The 16,199-nt window shown below is 37.2% G+C and overlaps 1 protein-coding gene across 4 annotated transcripts in view; it reads left to right on the top strand.

The window, feature by feature from the left end:
• myripb (myosin VIIA and Rab interacting protein b) overlaps window positions 1-16,199 on the top strand; it is a 146,976-nt gene that overhangs the window by 107,003 nt on the left and 23,774 nt on the right. For all 4 annotated transcript variants that reach the window (XM_053487997.1, XM_053487994.1, XM_053487996.1 and 1 more), the window contains exons 7-8: window positions 3,579-3,659; window positions 3,757-3,918. In XM_053487997.1, the coding sequence (XP_053343972.1) occupies window positions 3,579-3,659; window positions 3,757-3,918 (243 nt within the window). The remainder of the gene's footprint in view (window positions 1-3,578; window positions 3,660-3,756; window positions 3,919-16,199) is intronic.

The raw sequence follows: 16,199 nt of genomic DNA on the forward strand, positions 1-16,199 counted from the left end.
CGATTATGGGATGGACGGACATGTCTCAGCCTCACTCACTCTCAGCACTGGAGCCCCCCAGGGTTGTGTTCTGAGCCTCCTGCTGTACTCTTTGTACACCCCTGACTGCGTGGCCACTACCAACTCCATCGCCATTATCAAGTTTGCTGACGACACTGTCGTGGTGGGCCTGATCACCAACAATGATGAGTTGGCCTATCTAGAGGAGATTGGAAATCTGGAAAACTGGTGCCAGAGGAACAATCTCCTCCTAAACGTCAGCAAGACAAAGGAGCTGATAGTGGACTTTAGTACAAAGCAGGAAAGGAACTACCAGACCCCCGTCATCAACATGAGCCCAGTGGAGAGAGTGGACAGCTTCCGATACCTCGGTGTTCACATCACGCAGTACCTGTCATGGTCCTGTCACATTAACACCGTGGTGAAAAAGGCCCGACAGCGTCTCTACCACCTCAGACGCTTGAGAGACTTCAGATTGCCCTCTAAGGTGCTCAAGAATTTCCACTCCTGTACCATAGAGAGCATCCTGACAGGAAACATCACAACCTGGTTTGGAAACAGCACCATGCAGGACAGACGAGCTCTACAGAGGGTGGTGCGATCAGCTGAGCGCATCATCCGCAACGAGCTCCCTGACCTGCAATCGATCTACAGCAAGTGGTGCTGGACCAAAGCCAGAAAGATCGTGAAGGACCTCAGCCATCCCAACAATGGACTGTTCTCTCTGTTGCGGTCTGGGAAGCGATTCCGCTTTCTGAAGGCCAACATAGAGAGACTGAGGAGGAGCTTCTTCCCGCAGGCGATAAGGTCTCTCAATCGCACCACCACACAGGACTAATAACATCTTTTTAAACTCCCAACATTGACTGAACAATCATGGACATTCATGGACACATTCATACACACTTGCACCACATATTTATATTTTCTGGACCATTTTACAAGACACTTTAATAAGTCACTTTTTATGCATATTTGCACAACCATTGCCACTTTCAAATTTTATATATATACTTTTTTTTCTTCTATATTTTGTTATATTTTTATTATGCCCTTATTTGTATGGTATATTTTACTAGTTAAATTTATTTTCTTTAGTATTTCTTTTTATTTATATTTATTGTTTACGTATAAGTTTTTATTTTTTTTAAGATCACTGGCGGTCGTATAAGCATTTCACTGCATATCGTACTTTGTATGACTGTGTATGTGACGAATAAAATATAATTTGATTTGATTTATCTACCTCTCATTCATCATCTACTGTACCTCTCCATCTATCTACACATCCATTCATCTACAGTGCGTCTCAAAAAATTAGAATATAGTGAAAATAAAATATAGTTAATAGTTTATAGAATTATTAACTTAATTCTATAGTATTAAGTTAATTTTCAAAAATTTTTACATGTAAAGTAAGATATTTCAATCATTTTTGTTTACATTTAAATTATTAAAGCTTACAGATTATTAAAATAAAAATATTAGAATATTTCATTTTAAATTTGAGTAAATTACTATTTATACATTATAAATACTGTGTGTTTCTCGGCCTTGTTCAGACACACACAGACTACTGTCTTGGCAGTTGTACATACTGTAAGATGACCATTGATACCCTTCTCATGAAGGGTAAAACACAGAAGGATCTGTATTAAAGCAAATTAATGGAAACTGAAAACAATTTTTCATGACTAAAAGGGAAAAGTGTGGTAGGAAAAGGTGACCAGCAAAATGTATGAGTACATGCTTAAAGGAATATTAAAGAGGAGCTGATTCAAGACCTTGAGAGAGCTTCACAAGAAGTGGAGTGAAGTTAGAGTCAAGAGTCACCATACACAGACATTTTCAGGGAATGGACTACATCTGTCGTATTCCTGAACCAGCAACAATGTCACAAGTGTCTTACCTGGACTAAGGAGGGAAAAAAGAGCTTATTTGATGAGTAGTCCAAAGTCCCTTTTTTTTTTTAAAGATGAAATTTAGTTTTGCATTTAATTTGGAAATCAAGGTTACAGAATCTGAAGAAAGAGCAGAGAGGCACATAATTCAAGTTGCTTATAGGCTTGTAAGTTTTGCAGTGTCCTTGATGATTTAGGGTGCTATATCATCTGCTGGTGTTGTTTCGCAATGTTTTATCAAGTTCAAAGTCAATCTATTCATCTGAAAATTTTAGAGCGCTTCATGCTTCCAACAGACAAGCTAAAGGCTGCTATCAAAGCAACCTGGTTTTAATAGTCTTGCATACTTAAGAACCCCACCCATGTATTGAATACATAAATAAACATAATACTTTAGAATATCTGTATTGAAAATCTTTTTGACTGATTGATTGATTGATTGATTGATTGTAGAAAAATTCTAATATTTTAAGATACTGGATTTTTATTGTAAGGCATAATCATCGTTTGACATATTTCACTTTACATATATTAAATCTAAAATATATGACACTTCCACATCCAAGATGTACCCGACTACTGACCCTAAACACAAAAAGAGTCGGCTCCAATATGTTAAAAACCATATAAAAAAAAAGACAAAAGTGTTGGAATTTTGTTCTATGGACTGATGAAACAAAACATAAACTTTTTGGGCCTATGAATTCTGTGACATGTTTGGAGGAAAAAGAGTGAAGCACATGCAGAAAAGTGCACCCTGCCTACAGTAAAGCATGGTGGTGGCTTGGTGATGCTCTGGGGCTGCCTTTCTTTCTCTGGCACCGAAATCCAGCGTGTAGAGGGCAAGATGGATTCAATTAAGTATCCTTAAAGAAAATGTCATGCCATAATGATCACAAACATATCTCAAAATCCACCAAGGCTTGAAGGGTTCTAGAATGGCCACCACAATCCATTGAATTTTTATATTTTTTTATTTTTAAAGCAGTTGCAGAACATTCTACAATCTTACTGACCTACAGTAGAGGTAATTTCCCATGATTCATCAGAAACACTTATAAAAGCTAGTGTCTGGCTATATTTGACATTTGCAGCAGGTATTTACAGCTATAGGGGCTCTGTACTGAAGTACTGAAGATGTTTCTAATTAAGTGGTTAATTAATTTTAACACTGTAGTAAATAAAAGTAGCATTTTATGTTGACTTTGAAGAAAGCACTTGATACATTAGATGTGTTTAAATAGCTTTTGTTTGTTTTCCTGATTTATTACAAACAGCTGTAAGCTAGTAATTTTGGGCACAAAAAAAATGGTGTGAAATAATTTCAAGGGCAACTGTATATATTAATTTATTTACTGAGCAGGTAATTGACCCACTCTCTTCTTGTATCCATTCCTTATTCTACCTATCTATTCATCAATTGATTGCACATCCATGATATCTTTATTATCCAATATTCTATAATTATGTTGTGCATTTAAACATCTATTTGTCTGCCACCTGCCTTGTTTAGTGACCTATTTAGTCTTTCTTTCACTCATTCATTCATGTAGTTTTATGGTTCTTTGTATTGCACACAGTTGCAGTACACACAGCTTGTCCCATCCAATTTTTTTAACTATCATCTTACCAGACAGTTGCTTATAATTTCTTCTTAACCCTTCTTTCACTCCTTAGGAGAAGCAGAATGAGGCACGATATCTGCGTGATCATAGAGAGGAGCTTGTAGAGGAACTTGCCACCACAATTGTTCAAAAAGTAAGTGAGTTTATTCATTTACTTTTGAACTCTCTTAAATAAACATTGATTAATGATTACTGCAAAGGAAACATTAATGTTTTCTCTTTCTGTGTAGATTATACAGCGAGGTAAGCAGTGTTCAGAGATGCAGACAGAGTACGAGTTTGTTTGGTCTCAGACTCACAACAGTGATCTACCCTCCCCTACCTCAGCAGCAAGCACACACAACACTTCTCTGCCCAGCACTGTCTTACAGGCCTGTCACAAAAGCTCCTTGGTAAGACACATCAAGATCAATCTTCACCCACAATTTATTTTTGACACACAGTTTCTACTGTGTATGCGTGGATGGTAAAATACAGTGAAACCTCGGTTTACGTGTGTTCCGCAAGACGAGCAAAGATTTTTAATAAATTTTGACTTGGAAAACGAGCATTGTCTTGGTTTACGAGCACCGAGTATCATGTATCATGCAAGCGCTTCTTGATTTGACACAGAGCGTCACGTGATCACAACTGAGCCAACGTTTTTTCTCTCTCTTGCGCTGCGGGTAATCATCTCCCCTGCTGGGTCTTAGTGCTCGTCTCTTACTGGTATAATCAACATCCGTGTGTGTGTGTGTGTGTGTGTGTGTGTTTTCTTCTCCTGCGCTGCAGATTGTGTGTTATGCGCGTAATTTGACACCGCACCGGATCGCGCACACTCTCTCTCTCTCGTCGTTAGTGTGTGTCAGTGTTTGAGTATGCGTGCGCGGAATTTGACACCGTGCCAGTCTCTCTCTCTCTCTCTCTCTCTCTCATCTTTAATGTGTTTGTGTGTGTGTGAGAAACAGAGAGGGGGTGCTTTACTCACACACAACCGGCACAGTGTCAAATTACGCATGCGCACACACATAACACACAGACAGCAGCGCAGGAGAGAGAAAAACACACACAGCGCCTGTGCACATAAATGGAAACACTTATCTGTCAAGATTTATTTTTACTTTTTTTAAGGTAACGTGCAGGTTAATTCATTTTATTTTTACTTTATATTTTGTGTTAATATTTTTTATGTATTTATTTTTGGGGGCTGTGGAACAAATAATTTTAATTTCCATTATTTCTTATAGGAAAATGATTTACGAGAGTTTTGAAATACGAGCCTGCTTATGGAACGAATTACGCTCGTAATCCGAGGTTCCTCTGTATGTGGTTTTCTCCCACATAAACCTGCCCATTCAGTATAATTTGGCGTTTGTCCCGAATGTACTACAGCTTCATCATGTTATCTAGATGTTTTTTTTTTCTTTGTTAAATTCTAGAACCTTTAAAAAGAGCCATGGAAGCTATTGCAATTAAGGGTGTTGTTTGCGGTCAGTGATGCTGTGCAGTTAAATTGTTACAGGAAAAACTACTGTCTCCAGGTTCTGTGAAAAGTCCAACTATGCATGTTAGGCATGTTGGCAAAACATTCACTTGCTTTCTTGCAAACTTGTATCTTTGAAGAATCTTATAGTGCATTTCCAAGCATTTGACAAAGTTTTGGTTCTGCTACCAGTGCCAGGATCTGCTTTACAGGCTAGGATCTGTGGTCCATAATTTGTGTCCATAATTTGAGTCCATAGTGATGCAGACGTTGTGAAAACATGAGGAAGTCTCAAGAATGTCATGTTGATATGCTCAAGCCTTTTACCTCTCGCTCCACCACAGCTGTCTCCTCTTCAATGCCTGTTGTCATGTCAGTAGCTGCTGCCTCCATGGAAGTGTCACCATGTGAATATACTCTACAGTTTGTTTTCTCTGTGCTAGCTAACTGCAGTTCTTTGTTTTCTTCCTGCCTTCTGAAGCCTCATGCGGGTTTGCTCTGGCCGCACTGTTCCTGTGTATTGAGGCCACACAGAATGATGATTTGACTTCAGAATAAAAGCCATGTCCAGCTGACTCATCAGAAAGAGGCTGGAGCTCAATTATTTTGGTAGCGTCTTCCACAGACAACTGTTTTGACTTGGAAAGTGTGAGAATTTGGACATGATAGCGTGTGAGACTCACGCTCAACGCGGGAGAGTTGGCAGCTTCGGTTTTACAGTGCATGTGTTATTATTATACCAGTGTGCAATTTTTTTTCTCTTTAATCTATTTTTTTGTGCTACTACATTATTCAGAATATAATAGAACACTGTGAGATCAGATGGTGAGCCAATCAAAGTTGATAACTCTGCAAGTTACTAATGAATCCCTGTGAAGACTTGAAATTACAGTGGGGCAAAAAAGTAATTGTGCAAGTTCTCCCACTTAAAAAGATGAGAGAGACCTGTAATTTTCATCATAGGTCAAAAAATCAATACATCAAAAAATCCAGAAAATCACATTGTAGGATTTTAAATGAATTAATTGGTAAATTTCTCTGTAAAATAAGTATTTAATCACCTAAGAACAAGCAAGATTTCTGGCTCTTACAAACCTATAACTTCTAATTTAAGAGGCTCCTCTGTCCTCCACTCGTTACCTATATTAATAACATTTGTTTGAACTCGTTATCAGTATAAAAGACACCTGTCCACAACCTCAAACAGTCACACTCCAAACTCCACTATGGCCAAAACCAAAGAGCTGTCAAAGAACACCGGAAAAAAAAATTTGTAGACCTGCACCAGGCTGGGAAGACTGAATCTGCAATAGCTAAGCAGCTTGGTGTGAAGAAATCAACTGTGGGAGCAATTATTAGAAAATGGAAGACATACAAGAACATAATCTTCCTCGATCTGGGGCTCCACGCAAGATCTCACCCCTCACCACACGGGAATGACCTGCAGAGAGCTGGGACCAAAGGAACACAGGCTACCATCAGTAACACACTGCGCCGCCAGGGACTCAAATCCTGCAGTGCCAGACGTGTCCCCCTGCTTAAGCCAGTACATGTCCAGGCCCGTCTGAAGTTTGCTAGAGAACATTTGGATGATCCAGAAAAGGTTTGGGAGAATGTGATATGGTCAGATGAAACCAAAATACAACTTTTTGGTGAAAACTTAAGCTGTTTTTCTGCAAAGGGACCAGGATGATTGATCCGTGTAAGAGGAAGAATGAATGGGGCCATGTGTTGTGAGATTTTAAGTGAAAACCTCCTTTGACAATGATCACAAACACACCACCCGGCCAACGAAGCAGTGTCTCTGTAAGATGCATTTTAAGGTCCTGGAGTGGCCTAGCCAGTCTCTAGGTCTCAACCCTATAGAAAATCTTTGGAGGGAGTTGTAAGTCCGTGTTGCCCAGTGACTGCCCCTAAACATCACTTCTCTAGAGAAGATCTGCATGGAAGAATGGGCCAAAATACCAGCAACAGTGTGTGAAAACCTTGTGAAGACTTACAGAAAACGTTTGACCTCTGTCATTACAAAATATTGAGATAAATTTTGTTATTGACCAAATACTTATTTTCCACCATAATTTGCAAATAAATTCTTTAAAAATTACACAATGTGATTTTCTCGATTTTTATTTATTTATTTTATTTTTTATTTTTATTTTGTCTTTCATAGTTGAGGTATAACTATAATGAAAATTACAGGCCCCTCATCTTTTTAAGTGGCAGAACTTGCACAATTAGTGGCTGACTAAATCCTTTTTTTGCTCCACTGTATGTTTAATGTTGTAGCAATGCAAGGTACATGCTGTATACAGGGTATTTTAATTTTTTTTTACATCATTTCAAATATAAAAATCTTGTCCTAGGAAAATGAAATTAAATAGACTTAACGTTAAAAAAATTTAAGATTAATTTGTCAAAATTCCAACAACATATTCAAATGTATATAGATGTTATAACCGATTTAACAAAGATTTACAAATTTTCAATATGCGCACTACCTACTGTATGACACACGTCAAGAGGGGTAGTCCAGCTCCTGCCAAACACACTGTAGCATATCTTGCATAACATTCTCTAGCACCATAAAGATTTTTTGCTTAAGTTCCTCTAGGCCTGTAGGAAGACAGGAGATAAGGATCAGTCCTTTCACATAGCTCCATGGAAAAAAATTACAAGACAGGTGAACGGTTGGTGGCCATTTCAACAGCACCTTGTCATTATCACTGGCATGCCCGATCCATCTCCATCATTAAACTTAGTTAGATTTTACACATCTTTTTAAAATTTGAGATTATTGGCAAGAATTGGCTTTGTGGTTAGACTATGAAATTATGTCAGATTTTTTGGGACACCCAGTATAATTAATAAGACAAAATTGAAACAGGGTGAGATAATTATCCGAGATAAGTTCCTTAAACAATTAATGATTTGTTTTTAATAACAACCAGGTTTGAGAGAAAATCCACAAATTCACAATGAAATTCTGATAATGATGTTAATAATAATTAGTGTAGACTTATTATTTGTAGTTACATAAGTTATGTTAGTATAGAGAATTTCAAATGGTTTCAGTTTGTATCCAGGTTTTTGTGTAATGGTTTGTGTAGGTTAACTTCTACCAGTTAGATGAGGCTAATGTATGTAACTTCATTTAACAGTACATACTTATTTGGTTTATGCCTTGTTTCTGCAAGTACATTAAACTCCAGATCAGTAAAAGTAAAAATGTCATATAATGATAAGCCCTAAAGATATAATATTTGGGGGTCACGTGATGCTTTGAGAGCGCCAAGACGTGTCTTGCCGAGCTCCTCGCCATATAGCTGGAAATTTTTACGAAACAGTCGTCCTAATTGTTTAAAGAGTACATAGAATTGAGGAGAAAGTGATCAGGATGTCTCTCGACGCCTTTTGGTCGCAATCAGATTCGACTAGCAAACAAGCTAGAAGAAATACACGCCAGAACAAGAGCGCTATCGCCGAGCAAGATGGCGATAACCCAACCGCTTCTAACGAAGCTGCGTTGTCGGGTGACGCAGTTAACTGTATCGTCGAAAAAGTGTCGATTGTTCTTGAAAAGAAGTTACAGGCGATACGCGATCCAATTTCTGAGATATCAGGCAAGTTGGACAATATGACCAAGAGAGTTATAGAGGCCGAGCAGAGAATATCCGACCTTGAGGATAATCAAGTTAACAGCTCAACGCGCCTTGGATCTATCGAGTCATCCCTGCAAAAAGCACTCGAACATATAGAAGACCTTGAAAATAGAAGCCGGCGTCAGAATATCAGAATCGTCGGCCTCAAAGAGGGCACTGAGGGGGGTGACCCGATAGCTTTTTTTGAGACTTGGATCCCGACTACATTGAACGTGAACGCAGAGGACGGACGGATCAAACTGGACAGAGCGCACCGTACCGGACCACTGAGAAAGGAAGATGAACATCCGAGAGCAAGACCCGTGATCGTTCGACTACACAATTATAAAGACAAAAGACTGATCCTAGAAGCAGCGAGACGTCTGGGTGACCTCTGTATTGACGGGAAAAAAGTGTCGTTCTTTCAAGATTTCTCGGCTGGTGTGCAGAAAAAGAGAGCGGAGACGGCGGAGGCCAGACGAAGATTGCGGGAAGCAGGATTCAAATATGCCTTCATTTACCCTGCTACTATAAGAGTGTTCAACGTAGCCGGTAAGAATACATACCTGTCCACGTCAGCGGAGGTGAATGCATTCTTGGAATCGACTCAACAAACATAACATCCCTTGACAGGTACTTATGTATGGAACGCGCGAAGTACTATTACAGTATGCAGTTAATGCAAAGGATGACTGTGATAAATATTAGCCTGTTTGGCTTGGAGCACGGTTGACACAAATAACTTTAATTTATGACACGCAAGGAAAATATTTTCGTGCCACGAAATTATGAGCATGAGACTCCCACGTTGTTACCTCTCTGTTTTCTGTTCCTCTGTTTTTCTTTGAGAAGATCAGTCAACGAATGTGAGAGGTTCACAAATACGGTATTTTTTGTGTTTCTATTTTGTTTTACCCCCCGTTTGCGTTCGGGGTCGAGAGTTTATTGTATACCTGCTCGGTTCCGTTTTCACGCAGGTTTCCTGGTTTTGTTAGTTTTTGTGTTTCAAGCGGTTGTGGTTTACCTTCTTACCCATTTACTGTTATGCTTTTTACTTTCTCTTTTTAATGTGTACATTGTAAAACAATTAATACATACACATTTAATTAGTAATTTAATTATCAATGAGTAGTACTTATAATACTAACATAAGGATACGTACTTGGAATGTAAAGGGTGTCAACAATGTTGTTAAACGGAAGAAGATCTTAAATATTTTGAAAAGGGATAAAATTAATATTGCTTTATTACAAGAAACCCACTTGAATGACCTTGAACATCAAAAATTCAGAAGAGATTGGGTTGGTCAACTTTATTATTCATCTTTTTCGTCCAAAAAGCGTGGCGTAATAATATTGATCCACAAAAATTTACCATTTCAATTACAAACAAGTTATTCTGATAAAGAAGGTAGAACAGTCATAATAAAGGGCCTATTGTATGGAGAGGAGGTTGTGATAGCAAATATATATGCCCCAAATATATATGATGAAGATTACTTTGCTCAGGTTTATAATAAAATAGCATATCTAGACTGTAACAATGTAATTCTGGGTGGTGATTTCAATTGTTACCTTAATCCAGATATGGACAAATCACCAGCAGTTACCATAGCTCCTAAAACTGCTAATATTATTAAAACTTCATGTCAGGAGCTTGGTCTGATTGATATATGGAGATTCTTAAATCCCACTGTTAAGGATTACACATTTTATTCCTACCCTCATCAATCCGCCTCACGTATTGACTATATATTCTTCTCAAATCAGATGGTAAGTTTGGCTGAGAAATCTAATATAGGCCCGATAACTCTATCAGATCATGCACCTGTAACTGTTATTATGTCGCCACCACGACCTAATTATCAATCATGGATATGGAAACTTAATCCCTTCCATCTCCTAGATGAGAAATTTGTTGATTATTTAAGAGAACAGACAAAGGCATATTTTCAAAGTAACGATACAAATGGAATGGACCCAAGAACACTATGGGAAGCTTACAAGGCCTTTTTGAGAGGAATGATAATTGCCCATATTAGTAAAAAGAAAAAGGAATTATTATTTGAGCAAATGAAATTGGAAAAGAAAATTATCACAATAGAAAAAGAGTTTCACTCTTCAAATTCAGCTCAACTCCTTGCTGAACTTAAATTTCTGAGAGTCCAACTAAACCAATTGCTCACCAGGAAAGCAGATAAAGATATATTATTTGCAAGACAAAGATTTTTTGAAATGGGTAATAAACCCAATCGGTTTCTTGCTAGATTAGTAAAAAAGATGTCCATAAAAGGATACATTTCAGCAATTAAAGATCCCTCGGGATGCAGAATAACAGAAAATAAGAAAATAAATGAGACATTTAGACAATATTACGAAAAATTATATAGCTCAGATATAAATACACAAAGTAAATCAGAAAATACCTTTTTCAAAGATCTTTGCATTCCTAAAATAAATAATAAACAAAAAGAACTCCTAGAAGCTCCCATCACCCTGTTGGAAATTAAAACTGCAATAAATTCTTTACAATCAGGAAAATCTCCAGGGCCTGATGGGTACCCAGTGGAATTTTTTAAGATCATGAATGATAAAATAAGTCCATATCTCTTGAAAGCTATCAACACCTCTTTTCATACATCTAAACTTCCTAATTATATGAATATAGCTAATATTACTGTAATACACAAAAAAGAAAAGGATCCAGAGGAATGCAGCTCTTATAGACCAATCAGTTTGTTAAATGTAGACTTAAAGGTCCTTGCAAAAATTTTGGCTAAACGCCTCGAGCATGTAATCCCGGACATCATAGACCCAGACCAGACCGGGTTTATAAAAGGCCGCCACTCCTACTGCAATACTAGAAGATTATTTAATATAATATGCCACCTTAATCGTAATCTAACACCCGGAATCTTAGTAGCGATGGATGCCGAAAAAGCATTCGATAGGGTGGAGTGGAGTTATATGTTCGATGTTATGTCTAGATTTGGTATTGGCGAAAACTTTATAAAATGGGTCCGTTTGCTCTACACGTCACCTAAAGCTGCCGTATTAACCAATGGCGTTCTCTCTGACTCGTTTGCACTTTATAGGGGGACCCGCCAGGGTTGTCCCTTGTCCCCACTATTATTTGCCATAGCGATAGAGCCTCTGGCAATTTACATTCGAAATAATCAAAAAATTTATGGTGTTAGTATTGGCAATAGACAACAAAAGATACTGCTTTATGCAGATGATATTTTGCTGACTATAACCAACCCACTGATATCATTACCTGAATTAACTGACTTGATTAAGCAATTTGGAGTTATATCCGGATATAAAGTTAATTTTCACAAGTCAGAGATAATGCCATTGGGATCGCTAGACGTGTCAGAGCCTAATTTTATTAAACCATTTAAATGGTCCCCTAGTGGTATCACATATTTAGGTATCCTTATTACACCCAAACTTTCACATCTTTATGATGCCAATATTAAAACAGCAATATCTCGTATTAAGGAAGATTTCACAAGATGGTCAAAACTTCCAATCTCTTTCTCAGGAAGAATAAACCTTATAAAAATGATAATATTCCCAAAAATTCTATACCCGTTATCAATGACTTTTTCAAACCTGACAAATGCTGATATAAAGGATCTCAATAGATCTATGTCTAAATTTATTTGGGCCAGTAAGCGACCTAAAGTTAAACTACAAACTTTACAATTGCCCACTGATAAAGGTGGATGGTCTCTGCCAAATTTTAAATACTATATATGGGCAATACAGGCCAGGATCATCCTTGACTGGGTACATAAATCTGAAGATGCTTTGTGGGTAGATATAGAACAAGAGTTTTGTAACCCAGTTTCTTTGATCAACTTACTTGACCAGAAAACTCAAATTCCTGACAAGGTAAAAGAAAACCCACTCATTATCAGAGTTGTCAAAACCTGGTCACAGATCAGAAGATCTCTCAAGTATAGTCAGAACCTGCCTATCCTATCTACATTGGTCAGTAATACAAATTTTTACCATATTTATATGGGCTCTCAATTTGGTAGCTGGATTAATTTAGGAATATACAGGATATTTGATCTCTTCCATAAGGATATTTTTATGTCATTTGATGAGTTGCATTTAAAGCATAATATCCCCAAAAAAGATTTCTTTAAATACTTGCAGATAAGACATTTTGTTCATACTAGACATGGTAGTCTCACCCTGAATAGCTCAGATTTCTTTTTGGATAGATTTTTTCTTAGGAATACTGAAGTTAAGCACTTCATATCCAAATTTTACTCCATGATAAATCAGTACAAAGCAGACAACCTGATTTCATTGCAGAAGGCATGGAGTAAGAACTTAAAATGTGACATTGACGAAAATGTCTGGGATGATATTATTAGACTACCCTTGAATATTTCAGTCTGCAATAGATTTAAAGAAATGCAATTTAATATTGTACATAGAGCTTATATATCTCCAAATAGATATAGTAAAGTAAACAATACTGTATCACCCCAATGTCCCAAATGCAATGATAGTATTGGCACATTCTTTCATTGTCTTTGGGAATGTCCTTTGGTTACTGATTTTTGGAATGGTGTTTGTGACAAATTATCTATAATATATAAACAGAAGGTTACAGCCTCCCCGTTAATGTGCTTACTAGGTGTGTTGCCCTCCTCTTTTTTGGAATATTCAGATGTTTTTAAACCTTTGCTGATGTTGGGGAGGAAATTAATCATGAATAAATGGGTTGGGACAGAACCTCCTCTAATCAAGGACTGGATAATCCTGATTAAAGAAACCATACTTATGGAAAAGATTGGACATATACTAAAAGGTAAATCTAATTCATTTCAGAAGCTGTGGGAAATTCCTTTGAACTGTCTTGGCATTGATTATAAGTCTACTATGTATCCTTAAACGTGCACACCATGGTATTGTAATATTGTTTTGAATTAGACCACACTGCTGTTTTTTTTTTTTTTTTTTTTTTGTTTGCTTGCTTGCTTGTTTTGTTTTGTTATGGGGTTTCTTTCCCCCTCTCTTTCTTCTTCTTTTTCCCTCAAATATTGTACACTGTTTATGCCTTACCCATCACTTTGTATGCAGGTTATTTCAAAAAACTCAATTAAAAAAAAAAAAAAAAAAAAAAAAGATATAATATTTAACAATCCACCCCTCAGATGAGAGATGAGGGCGGTGCATTCAGTATGGTCTAATTTTATGTAAACTGGTTAAGCCTGTTTATCTGCTCCTTTGCCCTAGGTTCTGGATTGTCACCAATTAACTATGTTCCATTATTTCTTATTGACCGTCACCTCTTTATAGTCAAATAAAGACATCATGTCCTATTGTCACCATTAGGAAATAAAACTGTGGAGTATTCCAAGTACTTACAAAAGCAAATTTGTTTTTACAACAGTGTTTAGGCTACATCAAAATTTTCACACATGTAACCCTGAGTCACCTAAAAGTACTGTAGATTATAATTTCTGAAGGACAACTAAAAATCTAAAAATACAGCAGGTATTTACAAAGAATTGTACTGCTGCAAAAATATCAAGTTTTGACTAAGAAGTCTTTTTTAATGACAATAATAGGGGTCAACATTGAATATATAAAGTAAGCACAAATTTAGAGACTTTGCAAAGATTCTAAAGGACAAAGGCCCTTTTTAAATAAAAGTACATTTAACATATCACATGTTTAATTCTGCTTAATTAAGTAGGGTGGGCTTAAACCTCTTGCTTTAATTTAATATAATATAATATAATATAATATAATATAATATAATATAATATAATATAATACATTTATTCATTGTCCATACCACTTATCCTGTAAAAGTTTGCGAGGGGCCTGTAGCAGGGCACACACTCGCACACATTACGGGCAATTTAGGAACACCAATTAAGCTACTGTGCATGTTTTCGGACTGGGGGAGGAAATTATATTATATTATATTATATTATATTATATTATATTATATTATATTATATTATATTATATTATATTATATTATATTATATTACTGTATATTCAGCCTGATGATATTAGGCTGAGTTTGTTAAACCTGCTTTTTGAAATACCCCGAGGTGTTCTTCGTGAGTTGTGCTTTGAGTTAGTGCTATGTGAATGTTATAATGATATATTTATATATGTACATATACAGGGTAGCATGCCTCATAGTGATCAAATACAGGATGATGTATTCAAACCTACTCTTACTCTGCCACAAAATGATATGCATGTGGATTTTATATATATATATATATATATATAGCATGCTGATGTGGCTAGGGCAGTAAATTGCCATGTCCGCACTGTGAGACGCCTAAGACGGCGCTACAGGGAGACAGGAAGGACAGCTGATCATCCTCGCAGTGGAAGACCACGTGTAACAACACCTGCACAGGATCGGTACATCCGAATATCACACCTGCGTGACAGGTACAGGATGGCCACAACAACTGCCCGAGTCACACCAGGAACACACAATCCCTCCATCAGTGCTCAGACTGTCTGCAATAGGCAGTCCATGAGGAGGAGATGCCCTGCAGTACTTCAAGCAGCTGGTGGCCACACCAGATACTGAATGGTACTTTTGATTTTGAGCCTCCCTTCATTCAGGGACACATTGGGAAACATTTTTAGTTTATGTCTTATGGTGTTGACTCTTTTAGTGTTCATACAAATATTTACACATTAAGTTTACTGAAACTTCAGGCCTGTATGGTAAGCCACTCCTCAGTAAAATGCACATGACAGCCTGCCTGAAGTTTCCCAGAAGGCACCTGAAACAAAATTCTCTTGTCTGATGAAACAAAGAATGAACTCCTTGGCCTGAATGCCAATCATCATGTCTGAAGGAAACCAGGCACCGCTCATCACCTGGCAAATACCATCCCTACAGTGAAGCATAGTGGTGTCAGCATCATGCTTTGGGGATGTTTTAGAGCGGCAGGAACTGGGATACTAGTCAGGATTGAGATAAATGCAGCAGGATGTACAGAGACATCCTTGATGAAAACCTGCAAACAGCAATACAACATCACAACGACCCTAAGCACACAGCCAAGATATAACAAAGGAGTGGCTATGGGACAACTCTGTGAAAGGCTGTGAAATCTTATGTACATGTTATTGCTTAAATTCTTTTTGTTTTATTTACTTTAAGGCAAAGGTTTAAAAAATTTGAGGTAAAGAATAAACCTAAAGCTTGCGATAAAGCTGTCACATAACAAAATGTGGAAAAAGTCAAGCGCTGTGAATGCTTTACCAATGCACTGTATATGGCTGATTCCGAGGGTTCAACAATGGCGACCTGGTGGCATCGGGGCCCGAACCAGGGACCTCCTGGTCCGCAGTCACCTTTTCTTTTTTTTTAATAAGCAGTAAAAGCGAGGAATTTATTCTATTGGTTCAACTTAATTTAGCCTACAATATTTAACATGACACTAGAGCATAGAATATGGAAGAGGTTTTGGATTCAGAAACTTTGCTGAGCCTAAAATAATCTGCTTTGAACCGTGTTTTTTTTTCTGTTATAATAATTTTATATCAATTAGAAAAAAGTA

This window comes from Clarias gariepinus, chromosome 26 (assembly GCF_024256425.1).
Source record: "Clarias gariepinus isolate MV-2021 ecotype Netherlands chromosome 26, CGAR_prim_01v2, whole genome shotgun sequence".
NCBI lineage: Eukaryota > Metazoa > Chordata > Actinopteri > Siluriformes > Clariidae > Clarias > Clarias gariepinus.